We start from the raw sequence: 18,873 nt of genomic DNA on the forward strand, positions 1-18,873 counted from the left end.
AAAATAAACAGAAAATCCCCACTTCCATATTAAATGGAAAAGAGCATATCCAGCACAGCCTAGAATAAGGAGAAACATCTGAGACAAAGGCCTGAGTGGCATAGAAGCCTTAAAAAGAATTTAGGTTAAAATTATGCTTTTTGAATCAAGTCTGCAGCAATTTAGAGAAGTGTTGTTCAACTGTTTGAAACTTATAAAGATGGATTAGCTGGTGGGAGTTTGATGGATAGAAATATTTAATATAATGCATATATCAAAGCTCATCCAGTTCTGCTGAGTTCTCTAATTGGTTTCCAGGGGACTTGGATTAAGCCCCAGTTTGGTAATAAAAAGACTATGCAAAAGAATAACCAAAATAAGAAGTCTCCAAATCTGCTAGGGATATTTCATAAAGGATAAATACACTTCATCAGCAAGGCAAGCCAAATATTATCCTTTTTACCATGGGCTATTTGTACTCCTAGAATTTTTTCCCCCTTAACTCACCTTCAGAGCTGCCACTCTCCCCTTCCAAGATCATTAATGGCAGCCTAGAGCTTCACTGCTTTGCCCTCTCCTTTTCCAGCTGAAGTCAGTGTCTGCCTTGCAGCTGACTGCAACAGCACCAACTATTAACCTTTCTGACTTTCTTTGGAAGATGAAAGAATGAAAAGAACTACACACAGCAGATGCTAATCACATTCTTTAATCCCCACATCCTGTCAACTAAGTACTCCTTCTAACATGTATGTATGTTTTCACAAGCATAGTCCCTTCCCTCACCTTGATGATTCTCTCATCTCCTCTCACAATCATAATGCTCAGGCAAGACTATTCTAATTTAACAGTCTTTCACAGACTGAATCTAAAGTACAGAGTCTAAAGATTTCCCCAGGTCTTCATAAGTCTGTGGCAGCAAGAGGTCACTGATTCTGCATTTGCCAGCTACTTCCCAAGCTGCTGTGCTGCTCATCCTTCCCCACATTTATTTTCAACAGAATACATACAAACACGAGCAAGGCAGAAGATATTTGTGCCAGCTAAGTAGGAAGGCTGAAGAAGAAAGCAGAAACAGGCTAAAGACAAAAGTAAGTGGAGATCTAAAGGCCTGAATACAGTTTCTGCTTATAAAGAGCACATGAAGCAGGGATGCCTTTCTTTTCAAAGTATAAATATATTACCTTATATAATAAGGTCATTTTTTTTTTCCAAAAGTTATTTGACCATAGCTGTAATTTTGATGGCAGTAGATTTCACATCCAGATGTGCTGAGGAGATGTTTCTTCCTTGAGTGGTTTAATTATCCTCCAGGCAAGTGTTGACAGTAACCGTGCATGGCTGAGCTGAATCCAGCCAGTGGCACAGTATGGTTGACATAGCACTGCTGCAGGGAAGCAGTGTCACCAGCAGTGACAGTCACTACGGCTCCAGAAGGGAGGAATCTGTGGGAGAAACAAGGACAAGGAGACAGAAATAAATGCAAAGGGAACTAGAAAATGCACAGCAGTAGCATTAGTCAGAAGAACTATGTATCTCCTGAAAAATAAAAGTTTAAAGAAAGTCTCTGATGTAACTGGAAAATATTTGCACGAGTGGAAAATCTGGAAGAATGGCATATAAGAAAGGGAGAAAGTTACTGTGTGGGCTTGTCAAGGTACCTACAGACACAGCAGATATTTTAGCATCACTGAACTGGAAAAGTGCAGGGATCAGGGCAGAGTAAGGGGTGAGGTGTGTCCTTCCTTCCCATGAAAGAGATCCCCTACCCACTGTGCCCTACAGAAATGAGTCACACACTGTCCCTGCTTCAAACCTGCACCATGACATGGCCAGAACCATCCTCATCACTCCAAACACCATCAGCAGTTTACCACGGGGGTGCTGTCAATCAACCTGAGCCAAAGAATCCCCTCCCGGTGACACATCAGGATGAATCACACCACACTAATTAATTCCCAGAAACCAATGAACCCTGGAATCATAAATCAAGAACAGTAACTTCAAAGTCTCTCAACTAATTCTGGCATTTTCTGGGACTCATGACGTTTACCAGCACAATTTCATTATTGCTTTTGCATTTCTTGGCAGTTAATTTTCTTTATTTTGCTTCTAAAAATCTATATAACTTAACATATAAAAGAGATGCCCACTGAGAAAACTGTCATATGTATCAAAAGATTAAGCAACCAAGCTACACTTTCACAAAAAGGAGAAAAATATGGTTAATAATCCAGGTACCTACTGCTTTTGCAACAGCTTCATTTCAGGCCAACACTGTCTCCACCAGGCAGCACCTCTGTCATGGAGAAGAACCTGGTATGAAATCTGGAGGGGACCCCGGCTTTCTGTGGATCCTAAAAGCCACAGTGACAAAGTGCAGAGGAATGGGTAAAAGAGGATGTGTGGGTGCCTATCTGGTTCTAAAACCAACATTAAAATTAAGAGAGCTTGCAGTGAGTGTCTGCCACCACAGGGCTATGATCAACAGCAACATAGAATACATAGAACAGCTTTTCTTCACAGATTTCCTTGAATTACCTGTCTGCTCTTCATAGATGTTGTCACCTTTCTTCTAGGAAGAGACACACGAAAGGAACGGATGTAATTTGTAATTGAAAGTAATTGATGTAATTTCTGTCTCTTGTCCCAGTAGCACAACTTACATCTTATTAAAAACACCTCAGCTAAGGATTTTCTAGGAATATTTCTGATCTAACTGCAGGTATTAACACATTTTAAAAGATTGCTATTTGCCTGCTAATTATAGATACAATTTCCCACATGAGCTGTACCATAACTCATCAGGAACAGCAGTTTTTACACTTAACAGTAGCAATCACTGTGGTTCAGCAGCTGTAATTATGCACAGTTGGTTGAAAGAGCTTTATAACTAAACAGTTACAATACCTGAAGGACTTAATTGAGGGTTACTGCTCATTATTAACAGTCATCTACAAAATTAGTGATGATTTAACTACCATTTGTCACAGCCACTAAGAGCAATCCCCAGGACAAATGACAAAATCTTAGTTCTCAGGAATGAATAAATACCTGCCCTTTTCCCAGCTATTTCCATTACTTCACTAGGACTCCATAAAGAGATTATGAGTATCTGTGTGTCACTTTACCCAGCTGCCATCTCTCTTTCTTCCCCAAGCAGACCTGAATTCCTACTCTGTTTCCACACACACTTGCTTATTTCTGCATTTCCTGTCTTTTCAGTTGTCTTCCCTCTATCCTCAACACCTGCATAAACCACCATATTTTTGTACATCAGTCCTATCTACTGTCTTAGGTTCTGAAAGGAGCATGCAATTATTCCTGATCCTGAAGGCTTGGACTCACAGGACAGACCCTTTGGATGAAGAAACACCTTTTACCATCTGATGCACACAGAAGTAATGGTGGTGGTTAAAGCAATGCAGTATCAGAGCAGCTAAAGGCCCACAGAACTCCCAAGCACAGCCAGCCAATGCCAGGTTCTCACAAATCCAACAGGAACTAACAAACTACAGGCACCCTTGTGGCTTTCAGACATTCAAGTGGAAGTCCTCTTCCATAAATCTTGCTGGTTGCAGCTGCCTATACACAAATATCACCTGTTTAATATTATTTCTAGTCCTAACCATTGGTCTCTTGCATCAATCGCATCACCTTCAAATGTTTTTAATGGAGCCTTGCCTTGGAGTTGTGCAGCAGCTGAAGGATGTGAGACACTCCCAAGGCAGCTGCCAGAACTGCACACTTCAGAGCAGCTCTGGGAGCTGCATTTCAGTGCCTGCTGGAAAGGCTGAATGCAGACTGGAACAATCTGCATTGCTGCAAAAGACATGTCCTCACTCACTGCAGATTCCTGTGCTGGCACTGTACAGGAGTAGCTCATGACACGCTTTTGGGAATGATTATAGCCTTTACTGACATACTGCTTTTTGGGTGTTTGTTTTTTAAGCCAGATAGACAAATGATATGAAAGTGAAAATTCTACTAATTAATGAAAAAGCCTATGTGGACTCTACTCTGTCCCTCTTATGAAAATACAGTCCCTTCATCTCCTTCCTTAGGTACATCAAAATAAATGTAACTATGAGAGGGAAACTTATGTCGAGATATTGCAAAAAACCCATTTTCAATAGAAAAAATAAGCTACTCAATACCTCTTTCCTCAAAAGAAACCGCTGCTCTCTAGTGGAAGATGATGGTATGACCTAATTCCATTAGAAGGAATGTTACACAATTTTCATTTTAACAGTCAAAAGAAATCTGGATTCATTTTCACAAGCACTGAAACACAAAAGTAGCAAGACTTGTTTGTTTTCCATGCCTCTTTTGGATTGGTCTGTGAGATTTTTTTACTCATTCTTCAAGATAAACTTGCTATGCATTTACATCAGAACCATAACCACATCCAAATAACCTGCCAAGTACTGGTGCATTAAAATATTAACATATCTTTTAATTTGGTGCCTTTCAGTTTTTCTGTTCTTAGACAATATAATAATGAGCCAATTGCTTCTGTTTTTTTGAACATATTGAATTACCAACAGACTTTCCTAGGTCTGAATTCAAAGCTTAGCCAACCACTTTGAAAGCGGCACAGAATAATTTAGGCAAATATGCAAAAACTATAAAAAACTGTATCCTGTTTGCTATGGGTTTCTGAAGACATTGCTGTCTACAGGCACAGTGATACAAAACTGAGGCATTCCTATTGCAGTAATTCCTTCAACATCTACTGAAACAGTGAGAAATGCTCAGACATCAAGGAGTCTTTGTCCTGAAACAACCCATTTTTTTCTACTTGTAGTTATTTATAAAACACAGCATTCATATGCTTTCCTTTGCTTTTGTTCTTTAAGCAAGATAAGCAAAAAAGGTAACGGCCCTCTATACTGAATTTCTTCAAGTTATGGACCAAGGCAGCACAGCTCTGGATTTACTTCCAACTTGCCATAGTCATAACAGAAAACCTATTTAGCACACACAGCTGTTTTCTTCTCTCTCTGCAGATAAGAGATGTGTGTTAAGTAGTTTCCTGATAAACACACCAACAAAGTGCTTCATTTATTAAAAAGTCTAAATTTGTTTTAAAACAAATGGAAAAAAAGAAAGCAGGATATGGATATTCAAAACCAAAATTATTTCTTGAAAATTTACACTTAACTAATTTCAATTAGCACATTAATGGAAAAGAGAAGAAAACGTAAAAATAGTATTTATTTTTTAAAAATTAAACCCAAACTAAGGTTAAAAATTTTATTCAAAATGCAAATTTTATTATTCCAAAGTTCCATTTCTTGACTGATAAAACTGATGCTTAAAAAAGCTGCTTATGAGTAAAATCCAACAGCTAATTTGTTTACTGACTGTGCAGAGAGCTCAAACAATAATTACTAATTCAGAGTGCTCTTGTAAACAATCTATTTTTGGTTGGAACACTCATGAGGCTCAGAGCATGCTCTAAGGACAAGACATAGTGGCTTCATGCAAGATAGGTTTTATATTACTTATTCATTTATGTTATAAACACCTGAGATTTAAGCTTAATAATTCTCTACTGTCTAACTAACTACACAAAGAAATGGAGGTTAGCTCATCCATAAATTAAGCAAATAGAATATACCCATAAATAAACACAAGGGTCACACCTTCTTTACCTCTGCCTCTTTTTATTGTCATATTTAAGACAATGATAAAAGATGTAATTTCAGTCTTAATTTTAAAATATACAAGAGAGTAAACCCAGCATTTAAGTAGCTCATTTTTCTATATTTACAAAAAACCAAACCAAAAATCCCCCCAAACCAACCAAACCCAAAAATCAAAACCAACCAAATAAAAAACCCAACCAATTAAAAATTGGAAAAAGGAAAGATGTGGTTATTTGTTCCAGTACAAACTCCACCCATTTAGACCTTGAAAAGAAACTTTATTCACAAAAATGTCAAGCACTATCAGTAGAATTTCCCCTGAGAAATCCCCTGATACTTAACCACAGGAAAGGTTTATGGGCTTTCTCTCCATGAAGCCTTTACCCATGTTAAATTTACATCTTGACAAAGAAATAGACAAATGAGTAAGTGGCAATCTCACTGAGATCACAAAGAAAACTTGAATTTATTCTGAAATTTCTATTCCTAAAACAGAGATAGCAAAATATATGTAACTTTTAGAGCAGATAATAAATGCACTGCATTCTCCATTTTCACCCTGCCAAAATCAAGACAAACGTAGATCTTAGCATCACACCAAAACCACAAAATAATTTGAGAATAGCTGTGTTGGATTTCATATGAGATCTTGTCTGCATGGAGGATGAATTAAAAAACAGACACAGTGGCACCTGAAGACTTAAACCAATAGATTTACAGTCTCTGAATGTAGCCTTACACTTTTGGTGGACATAAAGACAAACTGCAGCAAAACTTGTTCATTTTCAAATGCTAGATACTCAGCAGCCTGCTTTTTCTTCATGAGGGGACAACTTCAACTTTTTTCTTTACTTATTTCTCTTCAACTTTGACCCATGTCATGAGCACACTGAGTATCCAAACACTGCTGAGAGAACACTACTATACTTTCCCTCCATAGGACCACAATAAATTTAAACATACTACACTGAAATTATTTGAGATCTTATTCATTCTGATGACTGCTTCAGTGGACTACAACTAAAAATACTTCCAAATTATTTCATGGCAATGCATAAAAAGAGCATCTGCTCAGTTTCAACTCTATATAATAAAACTAAAGTAGGTTGCTCAATGATCCTGCTCAATTAGGAAACCTTCCCAAAACTAGGACTGCTCTAAATTACTGATTCCAGCAGTTAAGACAGTTGCTGTCATATGAAAAACTATCTATAACTTGCAATATTCTTACAACAGTCTTCTCAGAATTTACTAGCATCCATAAAGTACAGCTTCTTGTAGATATGGTCCCAAAACAGAATCCTGGGGAGGACAATAATTTACTGGATAATAACTTGGGATAAAGAAAAACTCATTAAAGCTACCAAAAGCAAAGAAAAGGATTTCAAACACTTTGAACAGTGCTCCTGAACTCACGATGAATTAATCACAGGCTAAGTTCCAGCTTTCTGAAGTTTCTGTTCTTAAAAGCTGTAGACTGACCTCTGCAGCTCCTGCTGAAAATTTCCAAAAGCATTCTGGGCAAGCTCACAGAACTCTCCTGCAAATCTCATTTTGTTTTTTAACAAAATCTGAATATACATTAAATAAATATTGAGTTAATAACAGCTTGTAGCCACTGTGGGTAACCACAAACGCTAACACTGTCACATGAAAATGTCATCAGGTGAAAACCACTTTAAATTTGTTTCCACTCTCTGGTGCACTCTCTCTTTCAGGGTCAGTACTAACCACAGGTGGTGAACATTTGGGCAATTCTTTTGATATAATTTCACTTACCAATTCCCTATGAGACACACAGAACCAATAATACACTTAATTTAAATAATGTTTGCTGACTATTTCTTGGTTTGCTATCTTGCTTTCTGTCCAAGTGCTATGTAATAATGGGAATATGAAATTCATTATGATCAAATATCAGAGGCCGCCTGGGAGGGGTTGACTCTTTGTCCGCTTTGTGTAACAGTTTAAAGAGACCTGTTCCAATATTCATTGGAATTCCCATGATGATGCACTCAGAAACACCTAGGAAAAAAACAAAACAAACACAGTGAACATTTGAACAGTAAGGATTTACAAAACTACTTTCATTTGCCCATTCTGTTTTGTGTTACCTACAAAACAGAATGGGCAAATGGTTGAACTTCACAGGTAAGGACCAAGGCCTCTTCACTGGACAAAGTAAAATGTCATGGTCATCAGACCAGTACATTACTTAAGATATATGTTACTTAACAGTGTTAAATTCTACAGGAAAAACTCAACCTAACCTGAACAGCTTCCCCAGTAATGAAAGCCCTTCAGAAGGTTTTTAGAGAAGACAGGTCCCATGCAGTACTCCTAGCAGAAGATGCAAGGCAAACTTACTTCACGTTCATTCTCTGACTCAGTGCTAAGGCTTCAGTCAAACTTGGCAGGGTTCCCTTGAAACCTCCCCAAGTTCCAGTGAGAAAGGCACAGAACCACTTGAGCTGTAACACTCCTGGCATTTTCACCACTCAAGAAGTGCTTGTTTTGAAGTGAAAGATTGAGTCTGCCCCAACGATTTTTGATGGTTATAACCTTTCCACTGCAACGTGCTGACACATTTATATTCCAGATCTACCAATGTGCATGACTTTTCTAAAGAACATTCCACACTCAAAGCAAGCTCTCAGATATCAGTGTTTCTCTCTCAGCATGCTATTATGATCTAAATGACATTTTTGTGTGTTCTCAGGAGTATAACTCAATTGTCCTTCACAAAAATGTTTAAGAAGGTAACAATAAATAGCTGTACATTTGAATACAGAGAGGATGAAATAAACTGGCTTAAAATTCTGACTTGATTCACAATTTGAATGTATACAAATGAGGATTCAGAAAATACTGTGCACAGAGCACTGTTTGAAACTGGCTACACTAAGATCACCAAGATATACACACAGGTATATCTACTTAACTTTTGCATAACACATGCATGTTTCTTTATTTTGTTAGTATCAGAAACTCCCAATTCAGCTCCAGGACAGTAAGTATTGCATAAACAGATTTTGCAAAGAGTGAAACCTGCTTTACTTCTTTTCTCCATTTAACCTATTAGACTTTTTAAAAATTCAGTCCCAACATACATGTAGCTTAAAGGAGAACAATATCTGAAAAGAATGGGGGCAAAGGCATTACAAAAACCCAAAATTATTTCAGTTCCAAATATCTGAGCACATGGCAAAAATACAAAAGAAAGAGACAAACAGAATACCAGAACTCATTGACTGGGTTTTCTGTTTGCTGTATGTATGTGGGCATGCATGCACTTGAGCATATGTAGCCATATATTTTCAAAATTTAGCAGATTCTTTCATGAACTCACTAAGATGATTCAGTGGCTGCTAATGTACTTAAATTTAAAACTCAGGAACAGATACATTTAAAAAGAAATTTCTGACAACAAGTATCTTGTCTGCTGTTAATGAAGTGAATACTGATAAACAAGACTTCTGATTAAAAAACCAAAGACCGACAATATTAATCTATTTTGATTAGAACTAAATGAAGATGTGAAAAACTTGGCCCTTCTACTTATTTCTAGGGACAAGTGCTAAATGACCTAAGCAATCAGGTAAGAGTATAATCTTCAGCTAGGCTGAGATGTACCTGTCCCCCTACTTAGCAGGAATGAAAATGAAATCTAAATACTGAGTGAGGTACTAGATGCATTCAACAGCTCTAGGTATTGAAGATAAACAAACTTTCACAATTGGAAAACCAGAAGTATTGATAGTGAGACAAATTTCCTGGTATTTCACTGAGATCTAGGGTGAGAAATAAAACCAAATTACTCAAAGTCTACTTCAAGAAACATCCAGCAAATATCCAACTGACTTGAAGATCTCAGTCTGAGATGAGAGGTACAGAAACACAAAAAACTTCCAGGACATGTAGAATGAATTAGCCTCAAGCCTGAACTTAGCCTGAAGTTTTTGACATACCAACTGAACAGGAAGCTTAACAAAGACAGAACTCCAATGCTTTGAAGAGGTTTTACAGATGCTGGGTAAGGACCACAAACTGTAACAGACTTTGCAATACCTACCACAAACAGAATCCTTCTGTCCAAAGTAGGCAGCATCAAAGAGATGGTCTGCAGTCTTTTCAAAAGAAGCCAGCATCAACACACTTTCCTTCATTTTTGCCAGTCCAAACCTGGTAATGCCCAGAACTTCACCCTTGATTGATGGAAAAACCCAAAGAGTAAGCCTGAGTAAATAAATAAATATACTATCTACAATACAGTATTGTCATAATACACTGATTCACAGTTGAACATCCTGAAGGTTAATAGTTTGGTAGTAATGAATATTTATATAAAACAAAAATCATACTTCATATACAATAGAAGCTGGTATAAATGGCTAATAGCTCTTGAATAGATCTTGAGTATTGAACACATTGAAAGAAACGTGGCCATGAAAAAAAACTCCACCATTATAAACTGGCTGCTGAGCTACAAACTTCAGTGGGGTCTGAGAGCACTATGCTGAATCTACTGCCTATTATCTACAGATAAATCTGACTTCAGCTGCCAGGAGACCACAGAAGATGCTAAATCTTCATTTTTTCACTCTCCAGAAAAAAAGGTAATTAGCTTTCTAAACTAACTTGACTTGTTTGTTTCTTACTTCTTAGAAACATCCTGATTATATCAGATTGCACATTGAAGCCTAAGTCAGAAGTTCAGGCAAAAGAATGCATGGTAGGAGCCTACCAAGTTTAAAACATGGCACTCTGATGCCCTTTTCTACTGCTGTGCTGCAGCTTCACAGGGTCACAGCCCTGGGGACTGCTGCTGCTCAGTACAAAAAGCTCTGCAGTTTGGGAACAAATCAGAACTCCATCCATTTCATCCAAATTAAACCCTTGCACTCTGGCAGGCAAATTGCAAAATCTTACTTCACTAAGTGTACTCAACTCTAAAAGCCATATTGGATGTGAAAGAAAAAAATCAATCAGTAAAGTGCAGATGATTTTGTACTAACACGTTGAATAAGACTGTTCATGTCAGCTGATTCTATGTGTAATGTCTGTATACTTTGCCTCACATATGGTGCAGCTGTTACAAACCACTCCTCGTGGGGCTTTCTGCACAGCAAGCCTTAAACTGCATGCATGGCTACCCAAACAGTTGTTTTTCACACCATCATGTTTAGGATTCTTATTTTCAATTATGAAATTATCATTCCCTACTCATTATATCAATTTGTTTCCAGTCAAAATACATCCACCCTCTCCCAAAGAACTAGAGTAATTAAGCATTTTGTGTAAAACACAAATAACAGTATTAGGTCAGCTCAAGTTTGAATTCTTTAAGCCCAGAATTAATTTTCATCTCCTGTGCTCACCCACCCTTCTCAAACATGATAAAATTAATTTGTTTAAACAGGGCAATGTAACATTTAGAAAAACCATAGTACAAACCTTGTAAGTCATTAGATCAGACAATAACATGACATGTCGCCTGTCAATGCTCATGCCATGGTTCACCATCGTGTACTGAATCTCATTGATAATGGTTGTCCGAGCAGCTTCAATTCCCAGAGTTTTCTCTACCTACACAAGAGATTGTTACATGATTGGTCCATGTTACACACATGAAGAACCACGTGTTTGGAGCAAGTACATTCCTGGAATAAATACCATCTGATAGCATACTGATATTCCATTTCTATGGCTACTCTTTTAAACTTCTCCATTTGAAAAATATTTATAGAAACAGCTTCTTTGTGGTGAACAGTGCTGCCACTGAATTATTCTCTTGTGTTAATGCATTCTGACATGTATTAGTAGAATCAGGCTTCATTCCATTACAAGTGCTGCATCTGAGCACAAGCAAACACTTGTAATAAAGATGCTACAGGGAAAACCCCACAGCACTCATTTAGACATTACCTCATAAGTGTTGTTAGAGGATGTTTTTGTTCCTTTCACTCCATGAGTAGCCATAACAGCTCGTAGATTATCACCTTCAACCAGAAGCTTGTATTTCTCCTTTCCACTTTGTTCATCAACGTGAATGACAGCTCGGGAAACCTCTGGTATGCCTTGCACTACAACCTTCAGAAAACAAAAAAGCCCTCGTAACTTTGATGTATGCAGTAACACAGTACATAAGGGTAACACTTAGCAGCATTCAAACCCATTGAGAAGGTCTCACTCAGAACACATATGAGTAAGATTTCTTGCTCTTAAATACACTAGTGCAAAACTGACACACTGTAGTACAAACCTTACTCACTAGCTACATTTTATATTGTATGTCAGACATGCCCACACTCTGGTTTGTGTGTCTGAATGGTGGCAGACCCATACAAACCAAAGGGCAAATTGCTAACAATAAAGGTTCCCTTATCTCTGTTTTTAAAATCCAGAGTAGCAAGTCTCTTCACAGTAAGCTGAAAAAATGACAGATAGTGTCATGTGGTTCAATTTGAGATACAGCTGAAAGCAGATGTAACTATTTCATACAACTGCTGCACTTGGAATGCTTCAATAAATGTTGTAAGGAAAATATCAAAGCTTCCATTTTACTTACAAATATTAGTAAAGGATGGCTGAGTTTCAACAGCAAGGCAGTACCATCACAACCTAAGAGTTACTGACCCAGCCTATCATCACTGTCAATACTGACAAGAACTATTTCATCTTGCCACCATGTAAAATTATTACTACTGATTACCTCCCACAAAAGCATGAGACAGCCTTGGCTTTTACCTTTGGTAGGTCTTCCTTGAGGGACTGCAAGACATAATACATGGAACTCTTGCTATTTTCACGAGGGGTCACACACACAACTGCTTCTCCATGCACAGCAACATCCCCAGGCTTCACTCTGAGCTTGGAGACGCAAATCGAGTAGCGCACAGTCTCGGCATTCACCTGTGCCAAAAGGCAGCCAGCAGACATCAGGGTTATCACAGCAAGTATCAACGTGCTCAAATAAATGGAGGCATCTTTCAACAGATCATAAAAAGGAAAAATGTAGGGAAAAAAATCCTCAAATAGTCGCTTCTAAATTAGTCTTATAAATCACATGAAATAGTATCCTATGCTGAGGGTACCAGCCTGTACATTAACCAATGGACAGAAATGGCACCCCTGTGTTTAGCAAAACACCAATGTATGTTCTCTCACTTCCAAATAAAGGGGAAATTATCGACTTTGCAAGGAAAAAATACCAGAGACCCTTCCAGATTAAATGTAGCCACACAACATCTATCATTCACTTCCTTTTTTTTAGCTTCCCCTGGTGTGATTACTGACTCAGGATTAGGACACCCTTTGTGAATCCAAGGGTATAATCTGTGTAAGAACTGAACAACTCACCTCTAATCTCAGCAGCCTAATGCGCTCTAAAGACAGCTTCACTAGGATGAAACAGTCATCTGGAAGAAACACTTCCTCAATATATTCAGAAATCTTTAAGAGACAAGGACAAAACAATTAGCATGAATAAATGGCTAAAAGTGCCATTGGCAATTGCATTGCAATTGGCTAAGGCATACATTTAAAGCATTAGCAATAATACAATTTTCTTACCTCTCCTAACAAAGTTTTCTCAATTCTTCCTTTAACCAGACGGGCAAAATCAGGATCATCATCTTTGTCCAACTGTGCTGTTATAATAGGGGTGCTACAAGAATAAACAAACACACATGAAAACCCAGGGAGGAAATTGCTCAGCTAGAATAGAGATGGCAACTTGAATTCCAGCCTGCCTTATGGAATTTCTCTCTTATCTAGAGTAGTATTTAGTAAGATAAAGAGATCTACAGCTTCCTCAGGTGTATTTAAGAAAAATTACTGTTCAGTTACTTCAGGCTGGTAAAAACAAGCAAACACACAAGTACTAGTGATTGCTTTCATGGTATATGTTATTCTAGTAATATTTAAGCATGGCTTCATGCACACCCAGGTATGCTTTAAGTAATGCTAAGCATCAGAGCACTTGACAATTGGTGAGAAGTCTAAGGAAATATTATACTTAAATAATCACTTTCCTTTATTTGATTTGCTCTGTGGGCTTAAGTATCACAGTTGGGCAGACATCAGATTTTTGTTGTTTGAATATTTGCATTGAATGGTGTCTAGTATATTCCTCAAGACAGGGAAATGTATTGCAAATTTACCCATCAGGTTTCACTTGGGCAAAGGAAAAAAAACTCAAGAGATCAAAACAACATTTGTACCTAATAGCCTTTGAAGCATTAATGATTTCTTTGATTCTTGGCACACCCAAAGTAATGTTCATTGAAGCAACACCAGCAAAATGGAAAGTCTTCAGAGTCATCTGTGTGCCAGGCTCACCAATGCTCTGGGCACAAAGAGCTCCTACTGCAGAACCAGGCTCCATTTGTGCCCTAATTAAAAAAGAAATAGAAGGAGATAAGGAACTGAATAAGACATAAGATCCTAAGGAAACAGCAACAGAAACTATTCTGGTAGATATATGAGAAGTTTGTTAACATATTTTAGTAAAAAAAAAACAAGAGAGAGGCTAAAAGGCCACCAATACTTTAAGACTGATCTCCTACAAAGCAAGAAGATGCCCTGTCATCTAAGCATTCCACAGATTCAGTATAACTTCCATTACAGATTACAAAATGCTTGTCTTCCTCCTCCTAAACATGAAGCACTAGATCCAGCAGTCTCCCTTCAGGGAAATACCATATGCTAACATTTACTTATTACAGTAAAAGTGATAATTCACATCTAAAAACACTTAAGACAAATGTAAACAAGTACTCCTAATAAGGGAAAGCAAAAAAGTGGTAATTGCTTTAAAATAGTTAAGAATTTAATATATACATGAATTTTCTAAGAGAATAAAACATTTGGAAACAATTCATGCGGTAGGCAACAAAAGGAGAGATCGCTCATGGCTGCATGTGAATGTCCAAATCAAAAAGTCTAAGGAAATGAAATAAATCTCAATGGATAAAGAGATTAGAGCATCCACACCAGCATTATCTTGGTAGAAGCCAAGAAAAACAAACAAAAGGATCCTATGAGGGCATAAGAGATCAAAGAACATTTTAAGAATAAAGTGTGATATAACTCCTCAGATTGTGTAGATTAAGAATAGCTATCAAGATTGATTTGAATTTGAAACTCATCTACTTAGACTTGGTTCTGCATGGACTCATTGAAGGTATTCAAAAACCTCCTGCAAGAGGGGGAGGAAGGAAACATGTCTGGCAGTGGGTGTAAGAATGTGAAGTGTTTAAACAATATCCTCCCTTACTCTGAATCGTATCACTTTTGGCTTTTACCAGAATCTGCTGTCAAAACACAGTCTGTGGGTACAAGAAATGAGTAGCTAAATGCTAAAACTGCTTGTTGGTATGATTACTATTACTTGAGAAGGAAGGTGCTTAAACACAAGCAGCTAGCTTTGCATGCCCAAGGAACATAAAATGAAACATAAAACACTTTTTACAATGTAAAAGGATACCAAAGTTTGTTAATGAAAGGATCTGATTTTGACTCAAGACAAAGGTAAAAATCCCACCTAGATTAGATCTCTAGAACTTTTGTGCAAGACCGTCTTAACAAGCCCATCCATAGACAGTGATGCTTTTTCTTTGCATCCCACCTTTGTCTTGCAATGTTTATGTCATTGGAGCCAATTGTTTCTAATTCTTTCTACTGCATTCACAACAGAACCAACATTCATACAGTAAAAACAGCAAAAGACACTCAGATGTTACCAACAAAACAGCAGCACTGAGAACACAGCAGGGTAAACACTCACCTCATGTATTTGTCTCTACAAGTCTCTAGAAACTTCTCTAGTTGTGTTGGAGTAATCCTATCCAACTGATATAAAACTCTTGGCTGAAAAGAGAATGGAATAGTTGGAAAAACAACAACTTATGAAGATGGAAAAGAATGACATCATTACCCCACTGAAATTATTTACCTCTGTTGTGCCATTGTCATTAATTCCATACTTGTCCCTAGTTTTTTTTATCTTCTCAGAAACACCTTTGATGAATTTTTTAATTTCCTGAAATCACAGTAAAACCACAGTAAGCAAAGACGTGGTGTCCATATTGAAGTCTTGAACAATAAGTTATTTACTTTAAGCTCCAAATATTTAGAATAAATTAATAATGCACAGTATGAAGAGCGGAACATCAAAATTCAGACAAACACATACATTAGAGTTTAGCAATCCAGATCCACTTGGGTGTAGCAACAAATCAGTAGCAGCACATGAGGACTGGGGTCCATGCTGAATAAAAGCATCCTTCCTGAGCACACACTGACAGGTGAAGATAGCTGACTTGGGTTGACCCTTCCTACCCACCACTTACTCAAAGTGATTTAAAAACTCAAAAAACACCAACTCAGAATCCTTATTTTTTGGCAATACTGACACAAATACATTCTCACTCAACCCTCACTATTCAAAATAGTCAAAATGGAAAGACTATGGCAAGAGAACAAGTATATGAAGTATATCTGCTGGATACATATCAGAGATTTAAGGTGCACGTTCTTTGAGAGAAAAAAGCTCAAAACTATTATATACATGTATATAATATGATTACCTAATATGATTCAAATAACTCCTCTAAGCTGTGGAGAGGTCTTGAAGATAATTGCATTTAAGAGGTCATACTACATAGACCTTTCACTCTCTTACCATGCTTACCCAAAAGAAGTTGTAATAGTCTTTACTGGAGCATAAACTGAAACAATACTGTTAGAAAAATATCCAACATTTATTCTATAAAAGATTATTTGGTCATTACACATTGGACACACACATGTACACTAGAAGTCATGAAATGTGAGATCCATGATTAAACTCTTCGACAAACATGGACTTGGTGCAAGTCATGACCATCACACAAGGTTATCAAAACCAAAATATAAACAAAAAGCAAGAGGAAATCCTTCCCATCTATTTCAACCATGATTTAGGAAAGCCTCTATAGAGAAACAAACACTTGGATTTTTTTAGAGTCCTTTTAAACCTTTTCTACCCCATTAGTCTTACCTAACAAACAGAGTGATGGTTACACAGCATCACCTGTTCTGCACTTGGTACTGGACTCCTTGCAACCAGCACAGTCAGCTAAGCACTGGCAATTACTTGCAAAAATGAGTGCTTATCTGAGGGACTGCCATTTGTTTTTTCCACAGCTGAGTTCATAGAAACATTATGAAAACATTTCTATTACATTCTAACAGAATTCTCCCTCAAAAGTAACATTCTTATGGACATTCAAGGTATTTCCAGAAAGTACATTTTTTTCCTGTGAGTACCAGAACTGAGTTCAAAAGGAAGAACAGGCAACAGAAGTGGTGCTGGAATGGATGCTCGAAAGTCGCTTCCCCACATGGATGACAGGATGTATTCTTATGTTTTTGCCCCTTTTTTCTGCCATGCAATAAGTAGCATTATTCACAAATATACTTGGACATTTTAAAGGCTTTTGACCACAACATATCTGCAAAAAACTTATAATGTGATTTTTTTCCTAAAGTAAATGTTTAGGCAATAATATGGAATTAGAGTTTAATCTTTTCATTACACATGCATAAAAAAAGCCATGTTGCAGGACTTGCAGAAGACTTTTCCTCTTTGACAGTGCCCGAGTTCCAAAGTACTTAAAAAAATCCAAACAACTTCAACACAATACATCAGTTATTACATATAATTCTGACTAAGGTAATCAAATTATATGTTATTTCCATAGACCAGAGTCAAAAAAGGTAGAAGATAAACCTCTGGAAACTTATTTTTATTGTAAAATTTTTATTCATGCAGAAGACCTAAAAGAGGAAATTACTTATTCTTCTCAGCTTCCAAATCTATGTTGGCAGTTTATCCAAACTATGGAGTAATTTTTGCTACAAATGGAATGAAAATGTAGCTCAATCTTTGCTGAGCCTAGCTCTGTCTCTCTGGATTTATAATCTTTAGTGCAACACTGTACTCTATGAGCACAGCTATGTAACTTCCAGAGCGATTTTTTTTACAACTTCTGAATCCATGAAGCCTTAGTCTAGACCAGATTAACAAAGAGGCACCAAACAGGCTCAGGAAGATGTGGCTCAACACAGGCCTTGCCAGCTCCTCCTTGTTGTCCAGGCAAAAGGGCAGGTCAGGGTTTGCATCAGGTGTCCCAGCAGCCAGGTTAGTGGGGTCACTGACACACCAGAAGCATTGCTTGCATGGCAATCCTCGCAGTGAAGAAGCCACTGTAACGCACAGCGGCACAGACAATGCCATGAGATGCAGCACAATCTGCTCCACTCCAGGCACACCCAGTGGCCAACTCTGCACAGGGCAGCACTGACTGCCTATGTACTGAGCTTCTTCTGTGTTTGCAACACATTCACAGCATTTTTATTCCATCATCTCAAAAAAAAGCACAGAAAAATGACTCTTTTTTGGCTCTTTAGAGACACTGTGTTCTAGACTGGAGTGGATAAGCCCATTACAGGAACCTCTGGTTAAAATAAGAGAACTAAGAAGCATCTCTGCTCTGCAATAGAAAAGTGGAGGAAGGGAAAGGAAAACACCAGAAAAACATACTCATACCCCTAGAGACTAAATGAATGACTTTTAGGAAGAAGAATCAGGTACTGAAAGAAAGCTTCCTCAAAATCCTTGAATTTAGCAATGGTTATTAATTAACATGTCACAGTATTCACATTAAGTTAAATAATTGTGATGAACACCTATGTCATAATTTAGCAAGCAGTAATGTATATATGCTAATCAATTACTTTAGCACTATACACACATCTCTAGCTAAAAAGCACTAACATTAATGCTCACACAGTGCACACACATGCTACGGTTACCTCATTATATTTTTCATAACCTGTCTCAGTTAATGTCTTCAAGGATGAACAAAAAAAAAGGAAAGAAGAAAGTGTAACTATCTAAAATTTAAAAAAATCTTAAGCTAATTATCACTTAAGGTGATGTAGCCATATCTGTGCTTCTGAAATTACTAACCATTATTTAAATTTTCATTATATGATTTAAAATACATATACATCAAAACCAGCTTTATCCACAAACTCTATTATTAAATTATTTGATTTCTCTTCCTTCAGACTTGCACTTGAGATTTACAGCATATTTCAAATGCGGATATAATTTGACTCTAACAATGGAAGTGTAACTCAGGTTTACCTTGTGCTCTGAAACACTCTGATCTATTAAAAAGAAACTCTTCAAATACAG

At 37.3% G+C, this 18,873-nt stretch overlaps 1 protein-coding gene across 1 annotated transcript in view; it reads right to left on the minus strand.

The window, feature by feature from the left end:
- Nucleotides 1–5,884: 5,884 nt before the first annotated feature.
- POLR3A (RNA polymerase III subunit A) overlaps nt 5,885–18,873 on the minus strand; it is a 32,558-nt gene continuing 19,569 nt past the window's right edge. The window contains exons 22-31 of the mRNA XM_066554748.1: nt 15,583–15,669; nt 15,415–15,497; nt 13,850–14,020; nt 13,200–13,293; nt 12,987–13,079; nt 12,375–12,539; nt 11,553–11,717; nt 11,082–11,213; nt 9,700–9,832; nt 5,885–7,652 (exon numbers count right to left, since the gene is read on the minus strand). Of these exons, the coding sequence (XP_066410845.1) occupies nt 7,504–7,652; nt 9,700–9,832; nt 11,082–11,213; nt 11,553–11,717; nt 12,375–12,539; nt 12,987–13,079; nt 13,200–13,293; nt 13,850–14,020; nt 15,415–15,497; nt 15,583–15,669 (1,272 nt within the window). The 3' untranslated portion in view covers nt 5,885–7,503. The remainder of the gene's footprint in view (nt 7,653–9,699; nt 9,833–11,081; nt 11,214–11,552; nt 11,718–12,374; nt 12,540–12,986; nt 13,080–13,199; nt 13,294–13,849; nt 14,021–15,414; nt 15,498–15,582; nt 15,670–18,873) is intronic.

The sequence above is a fragment of the Molothrus aeneus genome, chromosome 8 (assembly GCF_037042795.1).
Source record: "Molothrus aeneus isolate 106 chromosome 8, BPBGC_Maene_1.0, whole genome shotgun sequence".
Classification (NCBI taxonomy): domain Eukaryota; kingdom Metazoa; phylum Chordata; class Aves; order Passeriformes; family Icteridae; genus Molothrus; species Molothrus aeneus.